Source organism: Aythya ferina, assembly GCF_964211825.1.
Source record: "Aythya ferina genome assembly, chromosome: 2".
Lineage (NCBI taxonomy): Eukaryota > Metazoa > Chordata > Aves > Anseriformes > Anatidae > Aythya > Aythya ferina.
Genome location: NC_140297.1, coordinates 109,135,061 through 109,148,351, shown reverse-complemented (window position 1 = coordinate 109,148,351; position 13,291 = coordinate 109,135,061). Strand labels below are relative to the sequence as shown.

Below are 13,291 nucleotides of genomic sequence, written 5' to 3'. Positions count from 1 at the left end.
GGCTTGAGTTAAAAAGAACACTAGGCCTGTTCCTATGCCTTAAGAACACTGAATATAGATTGCCTTTGGATTCAAGGGGAGAGTCAGTAGCTTGTTAAAAAAAAAAAAAAGACAGAGTATCCAGTATATTAACTAATAAGCACGATATTAGTTCCATGAAAGTTCTAGGCATAGTAAATGCTACCCAGAAGTACTGCGTAGCTTTGCTTGAAACTATGTCCTGAAAAGTCTTCAAAAGGAAAGAATTCAGCAAGAAAAAAAGAATATAACTTAGGAACGGGAATTGTCCAGACAAGATAAGAGGGTGGCTATATAAGATAGAGTGAGCTGTCACTCATTTCACTACAGTTGAAATAAGAAGGTCTTGCTCCGTCTTGTTTACCCTCATCCCTTTTCCCTTCTGAATACCTTCACCACTTATCATACACTGACACAGCAATTCACCAGACACCTCTAGGAGCTGGAAAGGAAGGGAGAAGGAACAAGACTCTCCCTTTCAACAGAATTAAGCTTTACCACACAAAGCCTGCTTTGCTATCCCTTTAGACGACTGTCTTCTCAAAAACCAAGGTTTATAATAGGAAAAAAATCAAAATCAAAATCAGTGCTTAAGTTTTGAAACAAACATAGAGAAATATCCCATTGCAAACTATCTTTCCATGCAGCAGAAGCCACTTTCTATTCACTTTATCTCTTTGCAAAGTAAACAGATCAAAGTCTATCAGCATCTGAGAGAAGCATTCCTTAATGCCCTAGGCAGAACTCAAGAAAATTTTAATTATTTTGTAACAGGAAATGGGGGAATGATAATAGGCTTATGGATTCCCCAGTAAAAATGAATAAATAAACAAACAAAAAAATGAAAACAAAAATGCACCGGGACAAAATGCTTAGATAAAGACAGTCGGTACCACTAGATACTTCTACTGTAATAGATCTCTATCAAAAGATTCTTCATGGCTTGCACACACAGGAAAAATAATCCGTACACAGATTCTAAATGTTGCAGTTAAGGTAATGAAAACAAAATGACAAAGTGTCATCTTAGGTGACTGACTTCTTAGGCAGGGGAAAACGCTCTTAAATACAATCAACTCTATTCTGTATACAGTAAATACAAATTTGAATTTAATTTATATTACAGCTGAATAAATGCAAGTTTGAGAACATTTTTTTTTCAAAGTATATACTTATTTTTACTCCAATTCTTCTCCCTAACTTTGTCCATGCAACCTTAAACACTACAGAAACACATTCACAAGCTTTGACTGTTTGCAAAATAGAACCAACTAGTATCTTCATAAGACATACACACAGTCCTGAAAAGTCTACTTTGTAAACTGCAATGATTCTGACAAGTACAAAATAGCAATAAATCTGCATATAATTGATAATTTCCCTTGAAGAGAAACTCCTGTCTGAAGTTTCACAGTATCTTGTATATTTCCATTTCCAATTTCTAGAGAAGGAAAAAAATGTTTGTGTTTTTTTTTTTTTTTGTTTTTGTTTTTTTTTTGTCTGAGTACCTCCTCTTGCCTGAGCACACTGCAATGCCACTAAAAGGGTTTGTTCTTATAAGCACTGCCTGTGGTATCTGTGACCCTGAAAAAAAAAAAAAAAATCTTTATTAGGGAAGAATGAAAAGCTAAGTATTTTTGTCTTTAAAAATATTCTAAAAATTGAGCTTCCCTGCAGCTAACTTGCTTGCACATGCAGATTACTCAAATGTATAAATAGTCTGTTGGGAGGAGGTAAGAAATCTACAAAAGTAAGCAGTGTGCTTTTTTCTTTTTTTTTTTCTTTTTTTTTTTTGTTGTTGTTGTTAAACAGAATGATTTTGCATAACAAAATATATATTTTTTTTTCTAAAATGGAAGAATTTAAATTATAATTCTTCATAATTCTTATAATTTTATGATTCCATGAAGACCATCTATATTCAAGGCACTTTCCATTAATTTCTTTTACTTCTACATTAAAATACAACTTTAAATCTAAATGTATGCATAGCATGTAACGTGATTACTATCATATATATATTTATACAGAATGGCTCAACATTATGAAAAAGAAAATACATTTGGAATTTTTCAGTAAGAATTTCAACTTCTTGTTATCGTCACTTGCAGTCTTGTATTCTTTCAAGTGCTACAGACTTTTAAATATAGATATGTATCTTAGATACATATACATCATATGTAAATACATATATAGATACATAGGTTATCCTAGAAGGAATCTGGTATACAAGTACACAGCATTTGTGCTGTTGGCCAAGCCTTTTGATATCCATAAACAAAAAAAGTTAGGCTTGGAAAAACTTTGTTCAATCTACATGTTTTTCAAATTTACCTATATAAAATTAGATACTTAGCTAGAGATTATTGGAGATCAGAAATACTTCAGAAGTCTATTTCTATCTTAAAGAGCTCTCAACATGACAGCGCTCTTTTGTTCATATTGGAATTGTTGAAATCCATAAACTTTCAGCATTTTATAAATATCTAAAGGAGTAGGGCCTGCAAATAAGAAAATATAAAAGGATAGTGGAGAGAAATATTAAAAAAAAAAAAAACAACAGCAACATATCAATATTATATAAACCACCATTTTTAGCTATTCTATTATTTCAGATTCCTTTTATTACATTTAAGAATCATTCCTGAGAAGAGATGTCTCGACTCTCATGACACATATTTAACAAAATTTATTCATGGAAGTCCTCCGTCTGTTCTAAAATGAATGCTATTATAATTGTTTTAGATCTATATAAAGACAAATGACAGACCAACTGCTGTAATGGAATTTTTAATGATACTTTTCTGGCTAACCGGGCATGCTACTGTGAACTGTGGACTAACTGAACAAGACGAAAATTCTCTAAAACTGTCTTTACATTCTAGGTAGAATTATACTATTCTGTACTGCTTTGTAAATGCTTTAAGAAAAATCATATGAGGCTAGTGGTAGATGTACTTTATTTCAGCTATACACTGCTTCTGTATGACAGAGGGGTGTCTGAACTGATAAAAGACTTAAGAAAAGATAATCTCTCTCTAAAAATACATTCTAAGCTTAGATATTATCTGACTTTTTATTCTATATCTTACCCAACTCTATTAATTTAAATAATCCTACTCACTGGAATTATGAAGGTAGCCCTAAAACTACATCTAAATTGAAAAATTGGGACCAGATCTCCAAAGCAACCTGCAGATCGAGTAGCTAAATAGCAAAATTTTGAGGAGTATTTAGCATTTTCAGCTTACGTGAACATATGGAAGCTGAACTCTTCAAAATTTTGCTACTCAGGTCAGCATGAGGCATTTTCTTTCACATGACGACCTCTAAATCTCTCATCTCTCACCCAACGCTGTTTTTCAAAGAATAAATCAGAAAATGATAACACAAGTACTAAACTGTGAAGTGCTTCATTTTCTAATGTTTGTTAAAATACTGGTAAGGAGGGTGTGTAAAACAGGGGTTAGGGAGTGCAGAAGGGCTGGAAGGTATTCTTTCATATGGTCTCTCTTCCTTTTCATCTTTAGAAAACACCTGTTTTTAAGAGCACAGTTAAAAATCACAGAATAGCAAAGTTCATATTTGAAGTATTTCTTTTCACTGTACATTATTTAGTCTTTTAAATCACAAAGAATCTTAATTAAACTGTTATACTTCCTTAGCGTTTGGATCTTTTTGCAACTCAGGAGACTTTGGGTTAGCATCTCGACTGGTGTCAATCACACAGACCCATTCGGGTCACCAGAAATCAACTGACATGTTGTTGCATTAGACATATATGTATATAAATATATAAGTATATATACATAAAAGCCGTGAACGTGCAAATGGGTATTTATATACTTAAAACATGGAGAGTTCCCTTGAAGCTACTTGGCCACGTCACCATACCATGGATAGACTTTCAGCATAAGCCAGAATTTTTGCTATCCTCTGTATATGAAAGACATTACTGACTTGGGTTTCAAAGCAGTAGATGGAGAAGTGTATATTTAGAACTAATTCAATGCATGCTGGTTTTGCTACTTAATTTAAATATATATATCTAATATTTAATGCAATTGTGGCCACCGATGTTTCTATAGCATTCTGTCATTCTTGCACGCACTCTAGTTAGCTAAGCTGTCCCTGTGTCTGCAAACCTTGTTAGGAATATTAGGCTAGTCTGGTCCCAGTAAGTCAAAAAATTCCCATTAACTGGACAGGATCTCATCTACTTTCCTGTAAGTTCTGAAAGAAATCATCATCCTTGTAAAAGCAGAAGTAAAACTTTGCCCACTCCTCAATCAGTCCAGCTCATAGCTATTTATCATGCTGGCAAACATTCTGTGGCTTGGAGCTGATATACATCTGTTCCTGTACACAGCGTCTTATGGTTCAGACAGAAGCTGGGAGCAGTAGTGCAGTTACTGCTGCCACTGTATTTATGCACATGCAGTTGTATTTACCTGAACTTCACGCTCAGATCTCCATAGTACATAAGCTACAATCCCTTCAGAAGGTAAACACATAACAGGAGTAATTTAAAATACATTGCCAATAGCATAGAGCTGCGGTTACTTCCTAAGACCTCTTCCGGAACTTTAAGCTGAAATTATTTTTTTAATTATTGAATTATTGTTCAAAAAAAAAAAAAAAAAAAAAAAAAAAAAAAAAAAAAAAAAAAAAAAAAGAGGAGAGGAGGAAGGAAGGGAGGGGAAGGGAGACTTAAGCATTCATGAGCAATATTGTTGTTATTGGACTCTGGAAAATACAGTGGCATTCTGACTCCTTTGCAGCTAAAAACTAGTAAGAGGCTTACGCTCCTTTTGAAACCTATGACATGGGAGTAACTCCATTGTCTTTACTTAATTTGTTCCTATGGCACAGAGTGCTAAGGCCAAGTCCCATGTAAAGTGTTTATGCCATGCCCAAGGCACACGTGACAACATTTGTTCCTGCCTCAGAATACTACCGTATAAGAGTATATAAAATATCAGTGTCTCAATTTTAAAATGCTACAAGCATCTTGCAACCCTTAGAGCTGTAACCTTATATAACTCTTACAGGTGTAAGCTTAAAGGATAGCAAAACCTGCTCTGATGTAAAGTCTAGAGTTATTACACTTCTGATTGTCTTTCCATGCATTCCTGCTTTCTCGTAACTTTCAAATTCACAACCTGATTGCTTGTGCACGTCAGACAGAGGGCGATGTTTTCTTCTGTAAGCCTTGAGCTCTCTTACCATTCAAGTGTTCGTTTATTGCTTCCCTAGCATTCCAAAAAAAACAAACCACCAAAGTTAAAGAGGCTCTTCAGAGGTTGTTTAGCTTACCCTGCAGCTTCAAGGCGGAATTAACTATATTTAAACCATTCCTAAAATGTTTGTCTAATCCATTCTCGAACACCACCGGTACCAGAGATTGGAGCACCTCCCCAGGCATTCTGTTCTAATAATTCATTATTCTACCCCTTAGAAATATTTTGTAATGTCTAATGTAAATGCATTTTAAGCTCATTACCTCTTGCACTCTTTGTAAGAGACCTAGAGATTTTTTTTTTCCACCTTGTATGCTTCTGAAGTCTTTTCACAGCAGATTTGTTTTATGCACAGTTAACCACCCCAATTTTATCATCTAAGAAAAAAAATGAACAAAAGATAAGAAAACATAGCAAGACTACTATTCTTAGAAAGAAAAAAGTAGATCCCATTCTGGACCTACTATCTTTATCTGTGATCATATACAATAAAACATTTTAACAATGGTCATTTATCATGTTCCTCAAGAGAACCAATAAAATGCAATGAATACACATCCTCTGATGTTGCACAGATACAAAATGTATAGTTTGTTTACAAACTAATATTACTGAATGTAAAATGAAGCAACATTTTAAAAAAATATATTGGTAAAAGTCCAAAGTTTACATTTTCTAAAATATTAAATTCGTGTTTTATTTACAGACCAGCTTTCAAATGATTATTGGCATTTTAAGATAATTGCTTAACCTGATGGGTACATGTATAAAATGAAACTGTAAAACAAACAAACAAACAAAAACAATAAGCAAAGTTTCATATAACAGTTCCAAAAACGCTATTTTCCATTTCTATTTAGAAATGCAAGATGTGATTTGCCACGCAGTAACTTACCAGAACCTGGTCTAACACTTCAATATGATATAGGTTTTGCAAACGACCAATGTTATCCAACCACGTGCCCAAGAGTGCATTTTTTGCCCATTCCAACTTCAAATGAAGTGTTGACAACAGTTGTAATATTTACAAATTTAAAATAAAGGCTCAAAATCCCTTTGGATCACATTATCACTGTTATTGTGTCTTCTCCTGTTGACTACACATAGCAGACTGCAATCCAAAGACTACGTATTTTGCTGACTCTGTGAGTTAACAGTTAAATTAGCAGCATCTACCTCAGCTTGTCTGGAAAAAAAATAAAAAACAAAACAAAACAGGCAACTCTAAGTAACAGACTAATAGTGAACACTGATTCTGAACCAGTTATGACTGAAATCACCCACTGAAGTCTCCCTCTCGCTGAGAGGTGGCGTGCCAGAGGGTGGAAGCTTTGAACCTTAGCAGGACCTATTAGCTGGTGTGACAAGTCAAGATATAAAAACCCACAGTCTGAACACTGCTGGCGGGTATGCGATAGCCCATGGCTGTGCTCTGAAACTCTGGAGGTCTGGCAGTGAATTCCAGTCACTCACCAGTGCAGCTAATTCTCCTGTGCTGCCAGAAACACTCCTTTGCCTTAACTGTGCTAGGTTAGGTGAAGTGAAAGCTGCATAATAATAACTACAGCCTCAGGCTGTATTAGCTTTAACTCATTTCTACGGGCCTGAGTAAGGAAAGAATCTCCTTCACAGAATCACAGAATCACAGAATTTTCTAGGTTGGAAGAGACCTCAAGGTCATCGAGTCCAACCTCCAACCTAACGCTAACAGCCCTCCACTAAACCATATCCCTAAGCTCTACATCTAAGCGTCTTTTGAAGACTTCCAGGGATGGTGACTCCACCACTTCCCTGGGCAGCCTGTTCCAATGCCTCACAACCCTTTCTGTAAAGAAGTTCTTCCTAACATCTAACCTAAAACTCCCCTGGCTCAACTTAAGCCCATTCCCCCTCGTCCTGTCACCAGGCACGTGGGAGAACAGGCCAACCCCCACCTCTCTACAGCCTCCTTTAAGGTATCTGTAAAGAGCAATAAGGTCACCCCTGAGCCTCCTCTTCTCCAGGCTGAACAAGCCCAGCTCCCTCAGCCGCTCCTCGTAGGACTTGTTCTCCAGGCCCCTCACCAGCTTCGTCGCCCTTCTCTGCACCCGCTCAAGCACCTCAATGTCCTTCTTGTAGCGAGGGGCCCAAAACTGAACACAGTACTCGAGGTGCGGCCTCACCAGAGCTGAGTACAGGGGGACGATCACCTCCCTAGCCCTGCTGGTCACGCTGTTCCTAATACAAGCCAGGATGCCGTTGGCCTTCTTGGCCACCTGAGCACACTGCTGGCTCATATTCAGCCGACTGTCCACCATCACTCCCAGGTCCTTCTCTGCCTGGCAGCTTTCCAACCATTCCTCTCCCAGCCTGTAGCTCTGCTTGGGGTTATTGCGCCCCAGGTGCAGGACCCGGCACTTGGCCTTGTTAAACTTCATGCAGTTGACCTCAGCCCATCGGTCCAGCCTATCCAGATCCTCCTGCAGAGCTTTCCTACCCTCAAGCAGATGCATTCTCCATGATGCATCTTTTTTTCTTTCGTGGCTCCATCCCATCTCCTGGGGCCTGCATAAGATTTCTAAAATGAACATAGAAACAATTGAGTCAGACTCTTTTTTTCCCCCAGAGAAGGGACTAGTGAGTGCAATGACCCTTCTTCTTTGCCAGCCTGGACCACTGTGAATAATGCCATTTTTTCAGGAAAGCAAGTACTTACTAGTCCATAAAACTTGCCACCTCAATTAACATGAGAGGATATTTGAGGGAGTGGAATAAGAAGCAATTTCGATTTGATCGCCGCCCTCCAGTACACTCTATGGTACCAACCTCTAGCACCTACCTTGGGTGAAAAAAGGAGGAATTACAGAACCTAGGGAATTAACAGTTGTTTCTCCAAAACTGTAGGTATAGCACCTTCAAAACTATGAAAAACAATTACTTCCTTCCCATGTTTGGTATGTTCTGAGATCTCAGCACTTTAAAACATAACTCACTGATTTTGATGTCTATACCATACGTAGTATCCCATACTGGATGAAGCAAAACATCAGCCAGTGACGATCCCTGTTTTATAGAGAACTTGATCATACTCTTAAATTAAATCAGGTATTAGTGCATTGTACTGCTAATGTCAACAAAACTATTTTATATTCTAAGAATACCCATCTCTGAAATATTTTAAAATACCTAACCAAGCAATGCTTTGTGTTCCTATGTAGCATTCAATTCTTCTAAAAATAGTTGCTTTTTTTTTCTTTTTGGAAAAGATAATTATCAGTCTAAATGTATACCAACAATAGATTTTGTTCAATTTCTTATATTATTTCTGATAAATTTTCTGTGTTTTTTTTTTTTCTTTTTTTCTTTTTTTTTTTTTTTAACTACAGGCTATAGTTTCTAATTGCTGCTCTGCTTCAGCAGCCATAGCTGCTGCCTGTAATTGTTCTGTTTCACTCTGGATGGAATTGGCTGTAGTAACTTGTTTTCTTTCACTGTGCATATTGTTCTCATGCCTTTTTAGATCAGATGCTTTAGCAAACGCTTTAGTGCAGGAACTGCAGACAAAAGGTTTCTCTCCTCGGTGTCTTCTTTCATGGTCTTTGAGGTGGGACTTGTGCTTGAAAGCTTTATCACACATATGGCATGCAAATGGCCTCTCATTACTGTGAACTCTTTCATGCTTTTTTAGATCTGGTGCCCGAATAAAAGACTTTCCACATACCTCGCAACTGTAAGGCTTGTAACCTGTGTGTATTTTCAGATGCTCTTTCAAATGAGCTTGTGTGGTAAAGCCCTTTGTACACATTTCACAAACAAATGGTCTATCAGCAGTGTGTAGCTTTTCATGTTTTCTCAGTCGTGCTTCATCAGAAAAGGTCTTACCACAAGCCTGACATACAATGTGTTCCCTGTGACCATAAAGCAAATATTCAAATTTCATATCCCCAGCTGCTGTCGTCCAGCCTGGTGTCTGTTCATCTTTCACCTCACTTATGCCATCATTAAATGTCAAAGCCTGAGGGGTTTGGGATCCTAAGTCTTTTGATTCGGTTGTTTCCATGGGCTCTACTTCTTGGCCATAGCAGTTTACTTTTCGAACCTCTTCACTTCCCAGCTCTTTCAGAATCGCCTCCTGAACTCTCAGGGTAGTGGTAGGCGATTTTCCATCTTCCTGACTGGGGGGAGTTCCTTCCACTGTCACATCAGATGGACTGTCGTCGTGATCTCCAATTTCTTCCACCTCATCGTCTTGGGTATCATTAGGTTCCCCAATAGGACGGTTTATTTTTAGGCAGTACTTGTTCTTGGACTGGGTGTTTTCTTCGGGACTAGATACATCACGCTTTTGCGTGCAGAGTTTATCTAGAAAGCGAATACCAAGAATCTGGCCCGAAGACATCATCAAATTTACATCCTCTTTCTTAACAGAAATCTTTGCAGTGTACATGTAATTGAGAACCTCCTCAAAAATATCAGAACGAAGAAAATCTATTTCTATTACTGATGAACTATCGACTTCTAGTTTTTTGAAAAGCTTTTTGAAGTAGGTACTGCAGGCAGCAAGCACACACCTATGTGCTCTGAACTTAACATCTTCAACCACGATAGCTATGTCACAAAATTCTCCTTCCAAACGTTGTTCGTTTAATGTTTTCAGGAACACAGTTTTGTGATCATCGTCATTGTACTTAATGGTTTCAGACATACTGATGAAAAACTCCTGTAAAATAACAAGGAAAAGCTTTGTAACAAAGTAGTCTAAACCATAAAATCCCAACAGCTGATGCTATTTACACTCCAAAAGAATTGCCAGGTAAATTTTTTAGTTTAACAGGACCAGGAAAAGCCTTTCAGAGTATAAAAACATTACTCTTAAGCCTCTTTTAAGTTTTTGAATATATAAAAAATATTGTAAATACATATAAATAACTGCAAATATAAAAATCTCTCCCTAGATTACACACTTTGTAGGACACATAGATACTTGTAGAGGATATTTTTTGCATTAGATATTACTTATTCAAATACTGATTCAGTCATCCACAACGGGAAACTTTCCCTGTGAAGTTGCAATTCATTGAAAACGTGCGATCCAACTGCAGCTGAAGTCATTCACTAAATCTTCATTCTGAAAATTGAGGAAAAACTCTAAATGTGTCAGCATATCCAACTAAAACGCGAAACATCAAATATAAGCCTTACCATGAACAATGCAGGAAATTTTCTGAATAAATGGTTATTAAGTATTTGACAGATGATTAACCCTTACAATGGGCCACCTTCAGCCTGAAAGACAGAAAGATAGTAGCATTTTAAGAAATGATAAAATATATTACAGAAGTTATTTTAAATTAGCGTGTTATAACACAGCATTTGCCATTATTTACAATGATTCTGTAAATACTATTAAAATGCCCTATCCTACCAATGACTTTGTAAATTAATTTGATAGCGCTGTCGTCCAAAAACCACACATTTGCTTTCATCTGGCTTCAGCACTTCCCTGACTGCTTTCTTGTTACTTGCTTACTTTGGACTAGTGCTGAAAGACAGAAAAACTTCTACAGGAATCAACACAGCTGACCTATTAAGCCATCAAAAAGACTGAATGGCTGAATTCTGCTGAATTAGTGAGCAGACCAAGACCAGTGGAGAGAGCGGTAAGCAGACAGCAGCTCGAAGAACAGCACCTTGGGCTGCAGATGGATGCACTGAGAGACCACGAGATGGATGCAGCGAGACCAAGGACACCAGATCTCCAAAGAAACGATGGAGATACTTGAAAGGCAGAGGGATGGTGAAAGACACAGAGTTTATGTTACTCAATCCCCATTTCCCAGAGGGGGACACTTGTGGCAGAGACAGGAAACGCACTGGAGAGGAGGGCAATCCAACAGTTGGTTCGAACACCTCCCGCCATCACCTCACGTGCAGCTGCAGGATGCTCAGCTCCTAAACTCCTGCTTATCCTTATTTTTCTTTGACCAAATATGAAAGGGATGCAGCTGCCACTCTGTAACACAGCATGGAAGCAGCCAGCACCCTGCAAGTGCGTTTGCAGGTCTGGCATTGCAGCAGGTGGACTTAAGCAATAATAAAAAAAAAAGGAAAAATTAAAAAAAAAAGGAGGAAAACCAACATTATTTTCGTTGCCGTGTATAACCAGATGTTGTGATAGCCGAAAAGGAAGCGTACTTTTTTTTTTTTTTTTTGTGTATTTGATACTTGATCTTGATATTTGAAGCTCTGTGTGTGTGTGTGTGTGCTCCTGGGCTGCCTGGCTCTGTCCTGTAACCCTGCCCCGATGGGGACAGGACTGTCCCAGCGGGACCCCACGACTCCTACGAGACCCCCACGGGACCTGCGGGGCGCTTGCTGCCGGCTCCGAGCAGCGATCGCGCCCCCCTCCTTTAGTCCCAGGCCACCGCGCACCACCACAGCGGGCGGAGCGCGGGAGCGGCGCCGCGCACCCGCCGCCGAGGACGCGACGCGGCGCGGGCGGGCTCCCGACGGGGCCCGTCCCTCGCAGCAACCCGCGGCAGGAAGGCGCCGCCCGCGCTCCCGGCCTCTCCCCCCCCACCCTCCCTGCGCACACGACGGCGGCGGCGCCGCCTCACGGGGCTGCGCAGCGCCCCCCTCCCTCCCCTCCCTCCCCTCCCTCCTTTCCCGCCTGCGCCGCCAGGCCGCGCGCCCCTTTGTTGCAGCGCCGCCCGCGCGCACCCGGCGGCGGCGGCGCCCGCGTCCCCCGCGCGGCGCTGCCGTTGGGAGAGGGGGGGGGGGGGGGGGGGGTTGGGCTCGCGCTTACCTGCCGCCCGCCCGCGCGCGCGCACGGAGCCCGCCGCCGCCACCGCTGCCGCCGCTTTCCCGGGGAGCTGCTCGCTGCCGCCGCCGCGGGACGGGGAGCGGGGATGGGGGGAGCAGGGATAAAGGGAAAGGGGACGGGGAGAAGGGAGGGGAAGGGGGAGAGGGGGGGGGGTAATTTGGGGAAGGGGGCCGGGGGGGGGGGGGTCTGCGCGCGCGTCTGTGCGGCCGCCACCGCCGCCCTCCTGCACGAGCACTCAGTGCGCGCGCGCGCGCCGGGGGCGGCGGGAGGTGGTGGTGGTTGGGGTGGTGTTGGGGGGGGGGGGGAACGGAACGTGCATGCGCGGTGCGAGCAGGGCGCGCCTCAGCCGGGGAGCGTGGAGAGGAGCACAGAGACTGTGTGTGTGTAAAGGGGGGGGTGGCGCGCGCACCAACGGGCGCCGGGCACCCGCCCGCGTGTGCGAGCCCGGCCCCCCCCCCCCCCCGTCTCCCTCCTGCCCGAGCGGGCGGGGCGCGAGGAGCGGTCGCGTGAGGCACGGGCACGAAGGCGGCGCGCGGGGGCGGGGCCGGGGCTGGGGCCGCGCGCCGGCCGGCAGGCGGCGGCGGGCGGGAAGGGGCGCTCGCGCCCGGCGGCGGCAGCGGCAGCGGGAGCGGGAGCGGGAGCGTGAGGCGGGGCCGCGGCTCCTCGCGGCCCTGTGGGCGGGAGCGCTGAGGGGAGCGTGCCCCGGCCGGCCGCGCGCCGCGCGCTCCTGGCGGCGGCGGCGCCTCAGCGCTCCTAACGGCCCCGGGCAGCGCTGAGGCAGCCGGCGCGGCCGCCGGGGAGAGGAGAGCTGGGGCCGCACCTGTCACCGCCCGCCTCCCTTACATTTTGTTTCGTTTTATTTTTATTTTATTTTTTTGTTTTGTTTTGTTTTGTTTTATTTTATTTAGTTTTATTTTATTTAGTTTTATTTATTTTGTTTTGTTTTGTTTTATTTATTTTATTTTATTTTATTTTATTTATTTTATTTTATTTTATTTTATTTATTTTTAATTTTATTTTTTAATTTTATTATTTTATTTCATTTTATTTTATTTTTTTATCGCCAGGCTGTAGCCCGATGGCACGGCGTCCATCCCGTGGAAACAACCCGTGGATAAATAAAGCTTTAAAAGTTGCAACTCTTGCCCCTTCCTGAGTCATCTCCCGTAATGTTCCTATATCAGACAAATACATTTAGCGAATTGCTCGCCAGCTTATATTTTTATATTTT

General features: G+C 41.5%; 1 protein-coding gene across 17 annotated transcripts in view; it reads right to left on the bottom strand.

Moving 5' to 3' along the window:
- ZBTB14 (zinc finger and BTB domain containing 14) overlaps nt 1-12,203 on the bottom strand; it is a 36,741-nt gene extending 24,538 nt beyond the window's left edge. For 7 of the 17 annotated variants that reach the window (XR_014689175.1, XR_014689176.1, XR_014689177.1 and 4 more), the window contains exons 1-6: nt 12,043-12,203; nt 10,440-10,523; nt 8,959-9,957; nt 5,522-5,635; nt 2,371-2,519; nt 1,527-1,602 (exon numbers count right to left, since the gene is read on the bottom strand). Coding sequence is in view for 3 of the 17 variants with exons in the window: in XM_084508108.1 (XP_084364234.1) it covers nt 8,614-9,957; nt 10,440-10,442 (1,347 nt within the window). In the remaining 14 variants the exon portion in view is untranslated. Of the gene's footprint in view, nt 1-1,526; nt 1,603-2,370; nt 2,520-4,653; nt 5,271-5,521; nt 5,636-8,288; nt 9,958-10,439; nt 10,524-12,042 lie in introns of those variants that run through there. The other 10 variants (XR_014689186.1, XR_014689187.1, XM_084508109.1 and 7 more) reach the window with 6 other exon arrangements.
- Nucleotides 12,204-13,291: the final 1,088 nt, after the last annotated feature.